The sequence below is a fragment of the Brassica napus genome, chromosome C2, assembly GCF_020379485.1.
Source record: "Brassica napus cultivar Da-Ae chromosome C2, Da-Ae, whole genome shotgun sequence".
NCBI classification, from domain to species: domain Eukaryota; kingdom Viridiplantae; phylum Streptophyta; class Magnoliopsida; order Brassicales; family Brassicaceae; genus Brassica; species Brassica napus.
Window position 1 is genome coordinate 44616220 of NC_063445.1, and position 19952 is coordinate 44636171.

The 19952-nt window shown below is 32.5% G+C and overlaps 3 protein-coding genes and 1 non-coding gene across 5 annotated transcripts; 1 reads left to right on the forward strand and 3 right to left on the reverse strand.

Moving 5' to 3' along the window:
- The first annotated feature begins 94 nt into the window (after positions 1 to 94).
- On the forward strand, positions 95 to 3303 carry LOC106381773 (triose phosphate/phosphate translocator TPT, chloroplastic). 2 transcript variants are annotated; one of them, XM_013821708.3, is made up of 12 exons: positions 95 to 474; positions 552 to 617; positions 711 to 776; positions 1213 to 1291; positions 1505 to 1625; positions 1703 to 1798; positions 1881 to 1993; positions 2081 to 2158; positions 2254 to 2370; positions 2438 to 2537; positions 2634 to 2734; positions 3089 to 3303. In XM_013821708.3, the coding sequence occupies exons 1-12, from the start codon at positions 218 to 220 to the stop codon at positions 3104 to 3106; spliced, it is 1212 nt and encodes a 403-aa protein (XP_013677162.1). In that variant the 5' UTR covers positions 95 to 217; the 3' UTR covers positions 3107 to 3303. The 2 variants fall into 2 exon arrangements, with proteins under 2 accessions (XP_013677162.1, XP_013677163.1); XM_013821709.3 differs by having other exon boundaries at positions 147 to 486.
- TRNAP-UGG lies at positions 1378 to 1449 on the reverse strand. Its single transcript has one exon. It is a non-coding gene; the product is annotated as a tRNA-Pro (tRNA).
- Positions 3304 to 6717: 3414 nt separating the features above from the next.
- LOC106378408 lies at positions 6718 to 8241 on the reverse strand. Its single transcript, XM_013818540.2, has 2 exons — positions 7571 to 8241; positions 6718 to 7054 (listed from the first exon to the last, which is right to left on the reverse strand). Exons 1-2 carry the CDS (start codon positions 8239 to 8241, stop codon positions 6718 to 6720), a joined length of 1008 nt encoding a protein of 335 aa, XP_013673994.2.
- Positions 8242 to 17771: 9530 nt separating this feature from the next.
- Positions 17772 to 19601, reverse strand: LOC106381772 (F-box protein At5g46170-like). Its single transcript, XM_013821707.3, has 2 exons — positions 18229 to 19601; positions 17772 to 18067 (listed from the first exon to the last, which is right to left on the reverse strand). Exon 1 carries the CDS (start codon positions 19376 to 19378, stop codon positions 18257 to 18259), a length of 1122 nt encoding a protein of 373 aa, XP_013677161.1. The 5' UTR covers positions 19379 to 19601; the 3' UTR covers positions 17772 to 18067; positions 18229 to 18256.
- Between the last annotated feature and the right edge of the window lie 351 nt (positions 19602 to 19952).

The window sequence follows — 19952 nt, forward strand, 5'->3', positions numbered from 1 at the left end:
CAACCTAAGCCAATAATCTCACGATTCTTATCTAATCTCATCTTTCCTCACCGTTAGATCATATTACACTATCGATCCCCATGTCATATGGTACACCGCGATACACTTGATAACGAAGTATCCACTCTTGAAATACGCGAAAACCACATACTCCGCTTCCTTCCCTCTCACTGTCACAACTCATCGTTCCAAAAAACCCACTGTATCAACCTCGACGATGGAGTCACGCGTGCTGCTACGCGCCACAGTCACCGGAGTACCGCAATTGAGACGACCGATCGGTGCGATCCACCGTCAGGTCAGCACTGCGTCGTCGTTCTCGGCTTTTAGGTTTTCAGCTCCGATCGGATCAGTCGGAGAGGGAGGGAACCTGATCTCCGGTCGTCAGCTCCGTCCGATTCTCCTCCTCGATAGCTCGCCGGAGAAGAGAGAGATTCTCAAGCCGGTTAGAGCCGCCGCTGGAGATTCAGCTGGGTAAGCAATGAGGTCCGTTTCTGGCTCACTTGGTGTTGACTCGTTTGACTCGAGTGATCTGACTCGTTTATTTGCAGGGAGGCGAAGGTTGGATTCCTCGGGAAGTATCCGTGGCTCGTCACCGGATTCTTCTTCTTCATGTGGTACGTGTGTCCCTCACGCGCTTTTGCGGCTTTACCGCCAAAGTTTGATAGCGTGGATTTACGGTTTTGACCCCTTGTTGATTTTTATTACAGGTACTTCTTGAATGTGATTTTCAACATCCTTAATAAGAAGATCTATAATTACTTCCCCTATCCCTAGTAAGTAAAATACATTTAAATTGTTTTTGACATATGAAAAAATTTACATTTACATACATTGATATCTAGTCTTTTTGTATCTCTATTTGATCATCTGTAAAAAAAAAAAAATCATCTGTAAATAATTGTAAAGGTTAATTCATTATATTTAAAAGATTCGGTTTAATGTTTATATATGATCGAGAATAATATAGTTTTGGTCCAATTTAGAGTCGAATCTTAATAATGTTGTGGTATCAAGAGAATCCATTGTGCTGGTCCAATTCAGATATGGTTTTCTGTTTTTTTATTTAATATTATTTTTTAAAATGTTGTATAATTTCGTTTCAGACGCAAACAAATTACACTTTTTCCTTTCAATTGAATATAGCATTACATAAAAATCAAGAGAATCCATTTGTTCCTAAACATAAATTAATTTTTGTTCTGTTTTCAGTTTTGTTTCGGCTGTTCACTTGTTCGTTGGAGTTGTCTACTGCTTGCTGAGCTGGTCCGTGGGCCTTCCTAAACGTGCCGTAAGTTCTTCTCTTCATAGCTCATTACAGTTTTCATTAGTTTGTACGTTATAACGAACAAAAACTAACACTGCGGGCAAAAATGTGGGGCGTTCCGAGAATCGAACTCGGGACCTCTCGCACCCAAAGCGAGAATCATACCACTAGACCAAACGCCCAATTGGTTATTGTTTATCTTATAATTTACTTAACGGTTATTTATATCTATTGCAGCCAATTGACTCAAACCTCCTCAAAGTATTGATCCCAGTTGCAGTCTGTCACGCCATAGGCCATATCACCAGCAACGTTTCCTTCGCAGCCGTCGCTGTCTCCTTCACTCACACCATCAAAGGTTTCTCAATGTCTTGTCAAAAGCATTTGATACTAATCCATACATATAACATAACATGTATCCTGTCCAAAACGCAGCGCTGGAGCCATTCTTCAATGCGTCTGCTTCTCAGTTCCTTCTTGGACAATCAATCCCCATAACACTATGGCTGTCCTTAGCTCCTGTTGTACTCGGTAACCACTCTGATTAAACTCATTTTATTATGTTTTTCTTGTGTCCTAAGTATATTGGATTAACCCTAAAGGAAAATCGCAGGAGTTGCAATGGCTTCGCTCACTGAGTTATCATTCAACTGGCTTGGATTCATCAGCGCGATGATATCAAACATCTCTTTCACTTACCGTAGCATCTTCTCCAAGAAAGCCATGGTTCTTATTCTCTTCTCCCGCTCCTTATTATAAGTCTCTCAAGTTTGCATGTTGAGATTTGGATTGTGTTTTTTTTTTTTTTTGCAGACTGATATGGACAGTACAAATGTCTACGCTTACATCTCCATTATTGCTCTCATCGTCTGCATTCCTCCTGCCATCATCGTAAAGTCTTTTGAATCCACTCAAACTATTTATTATCAGTTACGTGTGTGTCAAGCAACTTAGTTATTAGGGCTATTTGTTTATCTCATGGTTAGGTTGAAGGGCCTCAGCTGTTGAAACACGGTTTCAGCGACGCGATAGCTAAAGTGGGAATGACAAAATTCATCTCTGATCTCTTCTGGGTTGGAATGTTTTACCATCTCTACAATCAGGTAATGTAAATTTAATATTCAAAGTTTCAATCTTTAACCTTAAATTTAAGAAATCGTATGATTGCAGTTGGCTACTAATACGTTGGAGAGGGTTGCACCATTGACTCACGCTGTTGGAAACGTTCTGAAACGTGTGTTCGTGATCGGGTTCTCCATCGTTATCTTCGGTAAGAGATTACAACTCTCTTCATCTCTTCTCTTTATTTCTGAGGTAAAAAAAAATGAAATAGCTAACGTAGTTTGAAAATGATTAATGTTTGCAGGAAACAAAATATCGACGCAGACAGGTATCGGAACTGGAATAGCCATTGCTGGTGTTGCACTCTACTCAATCATTAAGGCCAAGATCGAAGAAGATAAAAAGGTCAATTCATTATTCTGTCATTTTCTTAAAAACTTATACTCCTTCCGTTTCATATTAAGTGTCATTTTGACCTTGTGCACACAAAATAAGGAAACAATTAATTTTATATATTTCATATATAAAAACACAATTAATTATATGCTTAACTATATTTCAACCAATAGAAAAATAAATTACTGCATAAAATTAATAAATTTTGCATTGAAAATAGAAAACGACACTTATTTTGTAACAAAAAAATTATCTACAACGACACTTCATATGAAACAGAAAGAGTATTAGTAACACTTATATATATATTGTAATTTGAGGAAAAGATGATTAATGTGAGAAATGGATTTTCTTTTGCTTCAGAAAGGAAAGACGGCGTAGAGAGCGGCGGTCAACGGTTGCATAAACAATTCTTCCGGTGGATAATATATTTATATAATAAAAGAACCAAAATACAATAGTATGTTGTATGGTACAATCAAACATTGCTTTCGAGTTTTTCGTCTCGCTTTCTTTTAAATTATATACTACATTGTTTTTTCTGCCTCTTCTGTTTCCAATGGAGAACATTGTTACCATTTCTTCTGCATTGCTATCATCTGGACAGATAAATAGCATAATAACGTATATTTTTATTGCTCTTTTTTTGGAACTTTAACCCATCATCGTGGATTACAGTTTTTCTCTTGGTAGTTTGTACTGTTATATGTAGAATTGTGGATTGTTTAAGAGGATTCATATAATAAATATACACATATGTAAGAGATGCTCCAACTTTTTCGTTGCTATTAAAAACAGAAAATAGAACGTATACAAATACACCGAAAATTTGTATCTGTTATGTATCCTCGAGTACAAACAAAATATTTTAACTTCATCTTTCTTTTTGTAAATATAATATTTTTTCCTATAATCATCTAACCTAATTAATTTATCTAAAGGAGTGTAACATCTTTATACTTTCGGTGATCGATCATTCAAATTGCTTTTCCGCAAATCAAGGAGCAAAACTAATGAAACTATTTTCATTGCATTCTTAACAACTTTAATCTTATTTTACCAAACGTTTGGTAAAGTACGAATCACTCTTCTGACCAATTAACCCACCAAACGTTTGGCAATGGGTGCACCATCATATTTAAATATATAGCCTCTATTCGACCAACATAAACCCATGAAGAATGGCCCGATCACTAAATCTCACAGCCCTCCTCTCTTTCAACTTCTTCATCATTTCATTCTTTCTAACGCAAACACAAGCAACAAACAGCCAAACCATAACCGAACTTACCGATACAAACCGTAATATACCGGTGCCGGAGAATCACCCGAGCACAACAGATGGAGAAGAAGAGCAAGAGCCAGTCTTTGTCCGAGATACAGGACATGGTTATGGTCTATATGGCCGTCGCACAAGCCACACCAACAATGAAGAAGATAACTCAAACGAGAACAACGACAACGACAACGATCAGTTTTACTATAGAAGCGACGCCTTTGGAAACCGCAATGGTAGATTCTAAATATAGAGATTGGTATTTCTGTTTCGTTTCTTTTTGGGATTATTTTGAGATTTTGGATCGTTTTGGGTACATGTTTCGGATTGGCAGCTCTTAAAATGATATAAAGACTTCAAGTTTTTGTTTTAGGAATCGATAACTGTAAGTTGTAATCTTGTTACGACCATAGCGGTTGATGGAAGAAGCGTGATGTTCTGAATAAGCCTGAAGTTAACAAAACAAGTTCCATTGGGGTTGTAACTTCCAACTCCAGAAATCATCAACAACTCATCACGTCTCCCTTTATTCTAACGATTCTAACATCAACATCATTCAAAAAGCACTCACCATAAAGTTGAGATCAGTTATAGTGTTCTTTATCCACGATAATTATAGGTTAAAATCTTAGTTTAAGAGAAAAAAAAACTTTCAATGTTCAATCCCCCCCCCCCCCCCCCCCCCCCCACAACATTCCCATCACACGAGTTTTGATTGAAAAAATACCAACTTAACTCTTTTTTTTTTTTTTAAATTCTTTTAATACCAACTTAACTTTCTACTTCCTTTTGCTGCTTTTTTCTCTCATTAATACTCTTATTAAAATTGTTGGTATTTACTGCTAAATGATTATAAAAAACAACATATCCAAAGATATATCAACCAATAACATATATGATGAGTACTTTTTATTGTCTAAAAATAGCTTCAAGTTTAAAATGCTGGGAAAATTACGATTGTAATTAATTTGTAAATTTCTAAAGAATTCTGTCCAAAAGGTAGTAATGTTCATTCTTGAGTTGTACATGGGAAAAAAATTAAGAGAAAAAAAAATTATAAATGAAAGCAAAAACCTTAATTAGCGAAAAAAACTTTCAATGTTCAATCCCCCCCCCCCCCCACAACATTCCCATCACACGAGTTTTGATTGAAAAAATACCCAACTTAACTCATTTTTTTTTTTTGAAATTCTTTTAATACCAACTTAACTTTCTACTTTCTACTTCCTTTTGCTGCTTTTTTTCTCTCATTAATACTCTTATTAAAATTGTTGGTATTTACTGCTAAATGATTATAAAAATCAACATATCCAAAGATATATCAACCAATAACAGATATATCAACCAATAACATATATGATAAGTACTTTTTATTGTCTAAAATAGCTTCAAGTTTAAAATGCTGGGAAAATTACGATTGTAATTAATTTGTAAATTTCTAAAGAATCAAGTCCAAAAGGTAGTAATGTTCATTCTTGAGTTGTACATGGGAAACAAAATTAAGAGAAAAAAAATTATAAATGAAAGCAAAAACCTTAATTAGCGTGCTCGTTAATTGATGGTCAGATATATGCATTTAGCAAAAAACGTACCGCAAAAATAAGGTAATTTAGATTACCTCACTCTATAGGCAACAATGGAACAACAACAACAACATCAAGACAAAGATAGAGAGAGACTGGAGTACCAACAATAGATCGAACACCGGTCCCAAGGGTCTTAGATAAAGACACCAACCACTAGGACCAGATCCAATTCGGTGTTGACTAGCAATTATATTACAGTTTAACGTTAGCGATATTGCTTCCGTCAAATTAGATCCAGTAGACATAACCCGATAGGCCTGGACGTTCGGGTACCCGTTGACATTCGAGTCGGGTTTTTCGGGTTTTCGGATTTTCGTGTTTACACTTCTAGGTCTCATACTAAAATTTTATTAGTATAGATCGGGTTCGGATAATAACACTTCGGGTTCGGCTCAAAATTGTATTGCATCATAAAACCCATAAAATAATCATATATCGTACGGATTCGAGTTATATCGGTTCGGTTCGGATATAACCAAAGTAAAAAACAAATTTTTTGAAGTAAAACATAAAGAAAAACATCTAAATTAAATAAAAATTAATCTATAACATATAAAATTGATAAAATAACAATAAAATGTTAAATCAAGCATGAAAACAAACATCATTTGTAAAAAATATGTATTGCCTTATAGAGAGTAGACTTTTTATTTCAATGAGCAAATTATAAAATACTTATTTATAACTAATTGTGTACTTAAAGCATTTATTAGAATTTTAATATTTATTATTATATATAATATTATCACAAATATTAAATTTAATAATTGGAATACTTATATATATTTCAAAATATTTATATTGACTATTAATTTCGATTTTTTGGGGTTACCACTTTCGGATTTGGTTAATAACACTTCGGGTTCGGATATTTTTTGTACCACCATACAAGACCCGTTCGGGTATTTTTACGTTTCGAGTCGGATAACGGATCGGGTTTTTTGGTTCGGGTTCGGTTCGGATTTCGGGTTCCGGATTTTATGCCTAGGCCTATAACCCGACTAAGCCTGATTAAATCTGACGGGACAATTTTATGCATATGAATAAGGCAAAACACTTGAACAAAACATTAAGTATAGAATATAATTAAACAAAACGCTCGTACATACCAACCAAACAAACCATAATGATTAGGGATGAGGCCAGTAAGGGAACTTGGTAGAACTCAATATATCTTCCTCAGCGAAAAACATATTGCAACGTTTGGTGTTGATATCGTAAGTTCCAAAGTTGTATCCCGAAAAATAGATGCAATTAGCTCTGAGACCAGGATGCGAGCTAGCCCGGACGCAATAAGGTTCACCATGTCCAAGAAAGATACAAAGATCTCCAATGTCGTCTGTGTAGAACAATTGTTTTTTCTTCTTTTCTATAGGATGGTCCTCTGCTCTAAACACGATGAAGTCTACTGTTCTGCTTGTGACTTGCTTCGACCCTTTGTAAATCTCATATTCATCATAGAAAAACCTGGAAACATATGGGAAACTCATATCAAAATAATAATAATAATAATCCGTGGTTTTATTAAAACAAGAAAACGAAGTAGTTATTTTTTTGTTTTGTAAAGTGGGAGGAGTTATATAGGTTTCGTACCAGCCGTTGTTAACAGTTGAGGAATATATTATATGGACCAACAATAGAAAGAATGGCAATTCTCTCGGATAACCATTTTTAAATTTTTGTCACAAAGCTTTCAAAAAAAAATGACCAAAATAGCCTATTTTTATTTTGAAAGTTTTAATATTTAGTTTTTATTTTTTAAAATTTGAAACCTTATCCCCAAAACTCCACTTATAACGTTAAACCCTAAGTCTAGATTACTTAGCCCTAAGGTAAAAATATATTTTTACATTTTAATAAAATTTTTTTTGGTGATTTTTTTATTGAGGACTATTTTTGTGATAAAAATTTAAAAATAGCTATCATAAAGAATTTTTCTTAAAATAAATGAAAATAGAGAAAAAAGAATAGAGGTATACATACCATTTGACGAAGAATTGTTCACCTGAAGGTGGCTCCAAGAAGTGGACTGTCGTGGTAAACGTATTTACCTCCAACTGGTTCTCATTCAAATACTTAGTTAAATCTTCAGTCCACAAGCCAATGAACTCGGGACGATCATCTTCCGTTGACTTAGAATCCAAAGAGTACAAGTAATCTCCTCCAGGAGTTGGAACGTAGAACCTTTCATCTTTCTTAGAATACATGAGGCTCGAGGTTGTGTATATAGACGGAGGCATGTAGTTTACATCAATCCAAGTAGGTTTGTATGAGCGCCTAAAAAGCTTAATCTTAGAGCCATAGAGCTTGACAGCCAGTACCCAATCTTCATCCTCTAGGTCGAGATAAGAGGTCATCGCAATGTTTTGGATCACAGAACCTGTGGGCAAAGGAGGTGGAAGCACGTTCAAGGGGTTTGATCGTGTTGGTTGGAAAGGAAGGAGTAGACGCACGTCACTGGTTCTGTCTCCCGAGATGCCAACTTTGAAATCATTATATCGGAGAGTCATTGCGTTACGGACTTCATTCACCAGTGCCAGGTCCTTAATCACGATGTGTTTTTGCTCCGACCGTGAGTTTTTTCCTATGGATATGCGGCCATCTGAAGAATCTTTGCCCGAACTTGCGAGCTTAAGCATGTAGTCTAGTAACATGTACGGGTAGATTGGCTAGACGAGGACCACCGAACTACGTACTTGTTGTGTCTCTGCAGCGTGTAGTTAATTAGTACACTGACCTAATCGTACAAAAATAACCACTTTTGTATAGACAAAGACGAAAGAAATGCTTACGAGGATACTTTTGCAGACAAGGGGCTTCCTGATTCGGCTGAGAAGTTGGGACATTTTTTAGAAAATTTCTATACTAATTTGGTGATTTCTTGTGTTTTTTTCTTTCTCAAGTTCTCAAGTGTATTATCTAATAGAGATGAAAAGTACAAGCCTTGGATAACAAGTTTACAATAAAAATAATATTAAGGGTATGAATGGTGACCAATGAATGACGAGGAACAATGCATTCCCTAACGTTCCTAAAAAAAATCACCATTCACAAGAAATAATTTTTCCCTCTCATTCCCTTTCATTCTTTTTTCTGTAGAGAAATAAAGAACAAAATCATTCCTTCTAAAATTTGAGAAAGAACAGTCGTTCCTTTTCATTTCTGCTATTTTATTCCCCCTACATTCTTTTCCTATTGATTCCTCTTGTTTCTAGAATGGTCACCAGTCAAACCCTAAGAGAAAACTAATTTTAAGGAAATAAAAATGTTTGGACATCAAGTTAAACCAATTAAAAGGTTATAACAAATTTTAAGATCTTATACAAAAACTTTAAGAGATAGTCAAAACACGCCTTGGACACCAAGTTGAAACACATTGATTTTCATAAAAAATAAAAGAAGTAAATTACCCGATAACTTACCCAAGTGCATGTGCATCTAGGACTGGAACTCGGGTCCGGTAGTGTCTTGTTACGAGAAAATGTTAGGATTATATGCAGTAAAAGCATTTGACACCACTGGAAAATTTCATGCATCCTAGTTTTTCTAAAGAAAGACAAATAATTGATTTATAATTAACTTCTTTTTTTTTAGAAACTAACCAGTTTGATTTATTTCATGATAAACTGAATACTAAGGCTTCTTTTATATGTACTTACACTTATTTAAAAGGAAATGATGTAGTGTAGCCATAACTTGAAACAAAAAAAAATTATCGGTTAGGAATATAGAGGAAGGGCATGAGGCCAGTAAGGGAACTCAGAGGACCTTAATGATAAACACTAATGAAACACTCAAGTAAACCATCTTTGTTGTAAAACCAAATGAAAAAGGATATTGCAACATCAAGTGGTGATATCGTAAACACCAAAGTTATATCCTATTAAACAGATGCAGTACGTGTGAGACCAGGATTCGAGCTTAAGCATGTAGTCTAGTAACACACATTAGAAACTCTATAAATAAATACTTAATAAATTAATAAACATGGTAAATTAATACATTCTTCCGGTTCCAAATTGGGTCCATGTAAAATATAACATAATTCGATAAAGTAATAAGATAATAATATATAGAAAACTTCTAGCTAAATATATAGTCTCATTGAAATCATAAATTAATAGTTACGATATATATAAATTTTATAAAATTGTGCATCTCTTATACAAAATAACTGCATAATTTGCACATATATATATATGAAATTTCACCTTTTTGCTGATATGTTCTTTTTAATGGCAGTTTTACCCTTACCTTTCCTATAACACAACTCTCTCTCTATATCTCTCCCCTCTCTCCTAATTCATTTGTCCTCTCTTTTACATAATTTTTGTCTCCATCGTTTGTATGTTCTCCAGTCTGTGTCCAATGACTTTTTAGTCTTGGCGTTGTGTCTTTTTATGTTTTCCTTTTGTTTCTTTGTTCCGGTAGATCCGGTTCTTCTTTTGTTAGATTTTTGGTCCTATCTTGTAGATCTACGGTTATCTGAATATTTGAAGGTTTTATCCTCCCATGGCCGAGATTTGTATTAATCTTCATCCTTGGATCCACTAAAGTTTTGCGATGAAAGCTTCTTGCCTTCTCCAGCTTCCCCTTTTAGACTCTTGGGTCAACTTCAGGATTCTCCGATGATTTGAAGTCATAGATGCATGAACGAAGTATGGTTGTGTTTGGTCTTTGTTGGCCTTGGTTCTGTAGAAGAGTGAGACTTGCACAAGGAAACTGTGTGTTTTACATCGACCTCATAACTTTTGGGAGAAGGAAGTAATGGTGTAAAGCTCTTCGTCTTTCTTCTTCTGTCTTTTTCAAATGACTGCTAATAAAATAATTAGCTCAACATAAAAAGTTTTATCCAACTAACAATCATAGTGTCTGGATAATTATTTAATTTAACCGACCATTAATAAAAAAAAACAACTAACAATAATAATATATGAATAATTAAAATACACTACTAAATTTATTAGATATAAGAATAATCTACGAATTTTAGTCTATAGTGATAATTGACAGATCAAAAAGTCCAACTAACAATAATAATGTCCCGATAATTATTTAAGTTAGCCAACCACTTACTTAAATAATCAACGACCATTAAAGATATCTGGATAATTGATATACATTACATACATACATGCATTTAAATTAGCCGACCACTAACTCAAATCGAGTGTTCTGAGACGGAGAACTTCGATGTGACTCGCCGGAGATGAAATTCTGGTTTGTGAAGAAACAAAAGTTTTTAACCGATAAAACACCTATAATTCTTGTGAGAGACCAACTGAAGTTGTGGACCACCACATGGATCATACCTCTACTTCATCTTTTTAATGCAAAATACCATTGTTTATATAGTTGATTTATGTAAAAATTAAAATTATGTCAAACCCCTAAATAGAGAAAAAAATTCATGTGAAGTGATGCATTGATCGTTGCAGAAATGGTATACACGATATATCGATTGCATTGTGTGTATATTTGTATATGTAATGATCAAATCTCCAAAAAAATCGTCAACTAATGTTGTCGTATTGATCAGTATTTGCTGGCTATTTTTAGACATGTATATGCTACACAAATACTTACATTGTTTGTATATATAAGTCATAATTGCATGCATGTCTATCATTACAAAACTATTACACGTCCTCGGTAAATAACTAAGGAATAAGGGCACACTGGTCATTTCACAAGCTCTTGACGTGGGCCTCATGGTTGGGCCAACGTTTCTTCATCTTTGCAAATTACTAACTTAGTTGATATTTACTATGAAAATCGTTCTTTTATATATATATAAATAAAGCATTTTATCATTTATTAATTTTCAAAATGAATTGTATCTCTAATTTTTATTTTTCATTTCAAAAAATTGGTGTTATTGTATCGAATTACGTATAAAAACTCATTTGTATACTTCCATATATATTCAACATACATAAAATGAGTTAAATAATTTCATAAAATAGATGAAATTCAAATATATAAAGTTTTAATTAATATAAAATATTATTAAATAAAATATTATTTCCATCTTTTAAATAAAAACTATTTGTAAAATGGAAATTTTCTTTAAATTAATTATTCTATTATAGTCCTAATCTCTATAATATTATTTGAGAAGTCAGTTTCCTACGTGTCGCGTTCACGTTAACTTTCACAGTGGTTTATTACAATGATACCCTTAATGAACTAATAATATTATTTCTTATTGCCATTAATAACAATTATTTATGTTTTTTTTTTCTTAATAATTGTGATTAACTTATGTAATTTCCTTTTTTACTAAAGCATAAAAATAATAAAAATGAAATATTTGTAAAATATAAACATAGATTTTTATATAAACGATTTTTATTATTCTTTATGTTTCTACAACAAAAAAAATAAAAAATATCTATAAATTTTAAATATATATACTTATAAATATATATAAACATAACTTCACAAAACAAATTAAAAAGAGAATAATTCAGATATTCTTATAAATATCTTTTGATCTAATAATTTTTTTTTGATTAAAATTTCTATTTATCTAGTAATTAATAAAGAAAAAAATTCTAACAACATAAATGATTATTTAATATCTCATTCTCTTTCAAAAATGATTATATCTTATGATTATTTTAAAACCAAATAAATATTTAAAATTGTGAGGCTGTAACAAAATAAATAAGATTTCTTATTTATCAATATATTTTTGATTGAATTATTAGAGTTTTTATAGAAAAAATTATCAACACTTCAATTTTTTTCTAATTTTATCGAAAAAAACATATATCAAATTATACATAATCTTACAAAATATATCTTTCATCCTAAGATAAAAGCAAACAAAATTTAACTTAACAATATGTTATTATTTTAATTTAATTGTAACAAAAAAATTGCAATCAGAAAATTTGTACAATCCAGTATACTAAAACATAAATAACCAATCATTCTTAATATGAAAAAATAAATAAAAAATATTATGATTTAGTGTGTAGTAGTGTTAAAAACCGTGTATAAATTTTAAAAATATTAAAAGTTATGTTTATTAATACAACTCTGATTTAATAGTTATGTTTTCTAATTTTTCTAAAACATATACCCATTTATACAAAATTTACAAATATAAGAGAATGAACTGAACTACATGAAATTATGAAAATAATAATCCAATATTAAAATCACTGTTTAATTTAAATAATAGATGTAATTTAACATATCAAAAATAAATATTTGAAATAATACAAAATAGTATATGTGAAATCACATATTCAATTAATATGGGAAGATAATAATACATAATTTATTTTTATTATACATGAAAATTACAAAATAACTTAAAAATTATAAAAAATTAAAATTTTATAATTACTTTAATTCAATTATTACGTAAATGTTTATATCCGTGCATGAGCACGGGAGAATCACCTAGTATTATCAATTTATAGAGTTATTACTGTATATGGGTAGATTGATGTAGACGAGGACAATCAAATACGTATATCTGATCTAAATTGTAACATATGCAGGTAAATTGAATTGTTTTTAAGGTCCGAACATACTACTATAGTACTGTCAAATAAAAATCGATCAAACCAGTGCTACAACTTATTTTATTGAACTAGAGATATATTTTTACTTGAGAAATCTAATCTTAACTTAAAACCCCGAGTAGAGCATAAACATTATTTCTGTCTTATTCAACCTAAATTCATATAGAGATTTTGTCATTAACAACATTCGCACTCTCTCTCTATGTATAAACATTCTCCTCTTCTCACCATCACACATTAAAATGTTTGATCATAACAAAAAAAAAAAACAAAGACACTAAATCAAGAATCTTTGATACTCTTGTGCAACACCATGTACATGATCATTGAGAGTACAATAGGAAGAAAGATCACAATCCTCTTCGGGGCCCGAACAGCAAAACTATCGACGCAGCAACCTTCTTCAACAATCGTCTCAAGCTTTGGCAAGTTTGCGAATTGTTGTTGTTGTTTCTGGTGGGTTTCAATAAGCCTTGGTGATACCTCTCCCCATGTTTGAACAAACCTCATTCCCTTGGCCATCTTTTGTCTTCTTTCACCCAACAGAAGGGAAACACTTAGTTTGAGAAAGAAAAACAACGGTGTTCTTTTTTGCGGATGAGGAGGGCAGAGGAAGATTAAAAGGTGGTTTTGACTAAATGAACGAAATATCTTTGAATGGATGAAGGACTTAGAGGTGCATATGAAGTGGAGGAGACCAATGAGAGAGGTTAAATAGAAAGACTCAAGGTGACAAATATGGAAAATGAGAATGTTTTTCGGGATACCGAAGAACAAAAATGTGCGGTTTAGAGATCGCCAGTGATGCATTCTCTAATATGCTTTTGTTAGATTTGCTAAATTTAGAAACTCAAAAACAGGTAATACCCAAATAAATCCGTCACATTAGAGGTTTGAGACTTCAAAAAGGGTCAAACAATTATCTTATCACCTTGAGTCTCACAGAAGAAACAAAGGAACCGTATCAATTTTCTAGAACTATAGGCTCATAAATTTGTTAATATACTCCCTATATTTACAACCAAATGAATTACGGTGTTATATATACAATGGTGAATCAAAGACAACTATATTTATATTAAACGAAAAATATGCCGAATAGATGATATAAAAGAATGGGAAAATTTCATAAAAATACCCCAACTAAATCTTGTTTAACTTTTTAATATCTAAACTTTTTCGTTACCCAGTTTAATACTCCAACTAATTATTTTGCTCATTTTAATATACAAACTTTTAAATCTATGCCCATTTTAATACCTAAACTTTGTTTATTTTAATTAAAAATACTAATGGATTTCAAACGAAATTCAAAAAATCTCTAAAATTTACAAAATAATCTAAAAAAGTAACTAAATTTTGTATTATCTTTAATTTTTTAATAAAATTTTCAAGTTTTAAATATTGAATTTAGTTTGTTTTCTGAAATAGAAAACAACTTTATTTATTTTCATTCAAAATTAAATTATAAAATTTTCTCCCTAATTTATTTACCTTCTTTCTTATGTATTTAAATAACTTAGAAAATTTAATATTTTTTCTTAGATTTTGGAGATTTTTAAAATTTGTTTGAAACTTAATAGTATTTTTTAGTTAAAAAGTTTGGGTATTAAAAGAGTACAGTTTTAAAAGTTTGTGCATTAAAATGAATACTTTAGTTAGTTGGAATATTAAATTTGGTAGCAGAAAGGCTTAGGTATTAAAAAGCTTAATGAAGTTTAGTTGGGGTATTTTTATGGAATCTTCCTTATAAGAATTACAGTGTACATTTCTAATATCATCGATACATTGGATATTTTGATATAATCAAAAACATATCGAGTATATCGTATAGTTAACAAATGTTAAATTATGTAATGGATACTAGAGATTGACCGGCGCATCCGCGCGAATATTGGTTTTTATACTTTTATACATTAATATTTACTTTTTATAATTAGTGTTATATATATTAGATGAGTCGTAATATAACTAATTGAATTCAAAAGACTTGGACCGAATCATGTAATATGGTTATTTTTTGGTAAAAATATACGAGTCCGTTTCAGATACATTTGTTATTTAAATATTTTTAAGTTCATATACATCAGAACCAAACTATTCATATCTAGAAGGACCCAACTCAAACCCACACATAAATTTATAATATTCAAGAGGGACCTAATTTTTTTATAAACTAATAAAAATGACTCTTTCTATGTGTTTGGCTAAATTAAGTGAAATAAAAAAAAAATTATATAATAAAATAATTATATGGAGTGAAAAATTAAGTGATAATAAATGTAATACATTTTTATTATTTTTATTTAAGTTATTATTTTATTCACAAAATCATGTATTTGAATTATTTTTTTGGCTATGTAATTTTCCACCGATTGAAATTAAAAAAAAAGTTTTACTAAAACAAACTATACCGAACGTTTAACCATATGCAAAACCTGGTTATTTTACATTTTTGATTTTATAATTGGTACAAAGTTAATGTATATTAACTAATAAATAAAAATCTGCACTATTATTGTTATGGTAATATAATTAATGATGTGATGTATTGTTAATGTAATATAATTAATGAAATTGTTAAAATGAATAAAATATGGAAATATAATTAATGTAATTATACTAATGAAATTACTAAAAGGATATTGTTAAGATATATAAATTGACTTTGTTATGCTAGAACAAATGAAATTCGTCTGCTCTGGTGGATCTTTTTACATTGGCTGATACCCCTAAACCAGAGTTCAGTGCCACTTGACACCAAAGTCCATTTAGTTTTTACTCAGGTTTAAATAAATTTTGGGTCCGCCACTGACTGAACTCTTTTTTTTTATACTGATATCTTTTCAAACAATTTTCATTTACTTTTTTTTTTGAAACCCAACAATTTTCATTTACTATTATCATGTTTCTAAATATTACCAAAATATACTTTAGTTTTAATAATATAGATATACGGTATAAGAGGATAGTCGATGGTAGGAGGTTTAGATTCCGAAGGGCTGTTCTTGCAATTTTAAAGAAAGTTTTATGTCAATTTTCGATAAATTAAGCTTAATTGGTGGAGAAGGCAGAAGAGATGGTTGATCCGTTAACCAAACCGAAACCACCATGAAAAGAGGGAAGCACTTAACTCGCTTATATATAATTTAAAAAATACCAAGGTTTCACGTTTCTGATGCTGATCAACGTTGCATAGAATCAAAATATTATTTATTCAAAGACCAACTTAGCTAGTCGCTCTATATTGTAGGCATACCTTGGGAGATCTAGAAGCGAAAAACTATGATTAAACGCATTAGACAGTACAGTGAGAAGTCTAAGGTTAGACTTGGACATAATCATTATTGGCTTATTATACATTAACAACCACAATAATGAAATTAGCTTGTCCAATTCCCCTCATGCCTACAAATACGTGGGTCCAGCTTGTTAACATGATCCCATTATCCATATCTACGGAATACTTTTAAAATAAGGTTTATGCTTTTGTAAATGTCTAGTGTAACAAGATAATACATATCAGCACTCTTAGGAGGTTTTATTAGTTTATATATTTTAATTGATTTAGAAATCCATATAGTATTTATAAATCCAAGTAAAATATGTAAATTCAGAAGTTTTCCTTCGGATTTGAGTCTTTGTATTTTTAACTAAAAAATCCATTATAAAATCAAATATATTAGTAAATCCATATGATTGAATAACACTTGATTTAATACAGAATTTATGAATCATTAAACCAATAACACATGATTTTAATACAGATTTGAAAATCATAAAACTAATAACACTAGATTTAGTTCGAATTTTCCAATCCATTAAAATACAACGATCAATAATCCTTATTTAAGCAAATGACTATTATATTAAACACGTGGACCTACAAATACGTGGGTCCAGCTTGTTAACATGATCCCATTATCCATATCTACGGAATACTTTTAAAATAATAAGGTTTATATGCTTTTGTAAATGTCTAGTGTAACAAGATAATACATATCAGCACTCTTAAGCAAATGACTATTATATTAAACACTTGGACCTACAAATACGTGGGTCCAGCTTGTTAACATGATCCCATTATCCATATCTACGCAATACTTTTAAAATAATATGTTTTCCGTATTACATTAAGTGGTGTTTTGAAAGAAAAAAATTATTTTATTTTAAGTGATGTTTTCAAGTTTTCATGCAAAAAGTAAATGCAAGTAAATGCAATTTTATGTTTTTGTCTATTTATATTCTACAGTATGATTTTTAATTGGTTGAATTATCTGTACATATTGTTGTTTTTATACAAACAATAAAGATTGAATAGAATTTTGTAATTCCTTAATCGGCTTGCAAAAATCTTAAAATCCACTTATTTGCGATACAGATGGGAGTAAAGTTTATGCTTTTGTAAATGTCTAGTGTAACAAGATAATACATATCAGCACTCTTAAGCAAATGACTATTATATTAAACAATGGCAATCCGAATATGCTCTCAATTATGATGAAACAGTCAAACATCACTTCTACACCAAATTGCACTTTATCTAATACTAATATATAGTTGGTCTGTCAAGTAAAGACAGCTCTGCTAAGTGAAAAACGCAGCTTACTGTTCAAAGAAAGCATAAAAGTTGCTCAAAAAAGTCAGAAAAAAAAAAGTTGACTCTGTTTTTTGCTTTCCCTTAAATAACTTTTTAGTGACAAGCAAATGTATTTCTCATACCTACAAATATTCACATAAAAGTATACAAAGCTGAAGACTTGACATGCCAAAAAAAGCTCTTACATGACATAAGTAATTTGTTGATATACGACACTGTGATCCTGCATAAGCGTAAGCTCCCAAGAAAAAAAAATTGCTAGCAGATGTAGTAGGCAACATGATTGGTTTCTGGATTCATCATTCATCAAAACTGGATTTAGTTCATTCTCTTCTTCTCCTTCTCCCCATCAATCAGAACAGCAAAGAAAGTCGTGAACATAAGACATATTCCCAAATTACATTCTCAATCTATGATGACAAATGCTTAACTAATCATCAAGTTATAAGTAACAATGCAAGACAACAAGTCTTTAACCTTAGCAGAATAGAAGATCGTACCGCGGATATGACTTATAAACCCTTCAAGCTAGAAGGAGTTCATTTCTAGACAGTACGTCCTTCTCTTAACAAGCATCTTAGCAGCTGTCTCGTAAGGCTCCTCAAAAGCCGAAGACACCCAATTCGCATCAGACACATCCTTCTTCGACTCACTAGGCCTTATCGCCACTAAAGTCGCACCTTTCAACACAGTTCCATCAGGCAACTCCAAACTCGGAGCATACCATAGTCTCATGTTCAAGGCAGGCACAAGGGTCCTCTTCGAAGCCGACGAAGCTGACAACGGTTTCACCCTAAGCTCTTCAAGCTGATCCTTGTTCATACAAAGCACACCTTGCCCATCTGAATCAGTGAGCACTAAACTCTTCAGCGTCTTGTGCTCTGAGATTATAGGCTGTAGCAAGTAGTGTCGTGCTGATGCGGCAATCAATGAGCTGATTGTCCATACAACACGGAGCTTTAGACCTCCGTTAGTGTAAAACGATTCCGGTATACTCCCGTTATCCTCGGAGGCGTCGGGAGCTTGAAGCGTATGAGAAATTTCCATTGGACTGGGTTGAATCACTGAGGATGCGCCGAGGATCACGCAGTTATCTAACGTTGAGCCAAACTCAGCTCTCCATTTCAACAAGACTCCTTCGTCTATACCGAGCTCGCCGCTAGGTAGCTCGATCCGCAAGAAACGAATCTCATCGAAGTTTCTCAAAACCTGCGTAGGAGAATGGTGCGTGACGCCTCCTTGTTCGATCTCTCCATTCATAAACAGAGAAGACGCGGAAGAAGATCTATTCGTGCCGAGTAATTGACCTAAGGCTTGCAACGGCTTGACAATGCCGCCGACGACGAGGCTAAATACGGCGGAGAAAGACGAGGACGCGGCGGAGGGGGGTTTAACCGAGGATAGGGAGGAGTTATCGTCGTCGGAGATGACGCAATCGACGCGGACGACGACGTTTTCGACCTGGGGAACGAGGGAGTGGAATCTGCGGGAGACGGCGCAGCATCGGCCGAGGGATTTGACGTCGGCGATTCTGTTGAGGACGAGGAGGAGGATCGAGTCTGGGAGCCGATCGAAGTGGTCGATTTGTTCTAGGGGTTGGGGTTCGGGGTGGATTCGTGAAGGTGGATCTGATCCGGGGATGACGGCCATTGATTGGATCTTGGATTCGGGGGAAAGTTTCTAAGGTTTCGGAGAAGGAATCGAATCGGGAATCTATGGTGTTTAGAGAAGATAACGCATGACGAAGCTTCGAGAGAGAGATGAAAATGGTGGACGAAAGAGATACACGAGTTTTGTCTCTATTTTAAGCGCGTGAACATATCAGAGCGCGTGTGACATTTGAAGAGAGCGAGATAGAAAAGCATATTGTCTGTAAAAATTTACCCTAGAGGACATTATCACTTTGGAACTACACTTGACGCTTTCCACTTGTCTTTTTTATCTTCGACTAAGGCACAACTATACATTCTTAACTTTCTCTAGCTAATTTCATCTCAACTAGATAAAAAAAAAAAAAAACTAATTAGAAATACAAACCTAAGTTTCTAATCTCTTTCTTATCAATACTTTCGAAATTCAGATTTACTTTACTCAGTTCTCAGATTTACTTTAGAATTTCATATTTTTTATCTTTTTCAATTTGTAAAACACTATGAAAACCAAACTCATCTTCTGCTTTGTCTATCATATCTCTTCTTTCAAACAGTTCAGATAAAAAGAGCTA

Bases quoted from the DNA above. Each gene is read 5' to 3' on its own strand.
- LOC106378408 (XM_013818540.2), bottom strand. From the start codon at position 8,241: ATGTTACTAGACTACATGCTTAAGCTCGCAAGTTCGGGCAAAGATTCT. The intron at 7,055-7,570 runs GTATGTATACCT...ATATGTTTCCAG, and splicing joins GAACAATTCTTCGTCAAATG to GTTTTTCTATGATGAATATG.
- LOC106381773 (XM_013821708.3), top strand. From the start codon at position 218: ATGGAGTCACGCGTGCTGCTACGCGCCACAGTCACCGGAGTACCGCAA. The intron at 2,159-2,253 runs GTAAAGTCTTTT...TCTCATGGTTAG, and splicing joins GCATTCCTCCTGCCATCATC to GTTGAAGGGCCTCAGCTGTT. The intron at 2,538-2,633 runs GTAAGAGATTAC...TAATGTTTGCAG, and splicing joins GTTCTCCATCGTTATCTTCG to GAAACAAAATATCGACGCAG.
- LOC106381772 (XM_013821707.3), bottom strand. From the start codon at position 19,378: ATGGCCGTCATCCCCGGATCAGATCCACCTTCACGAATCCACCCCGAA.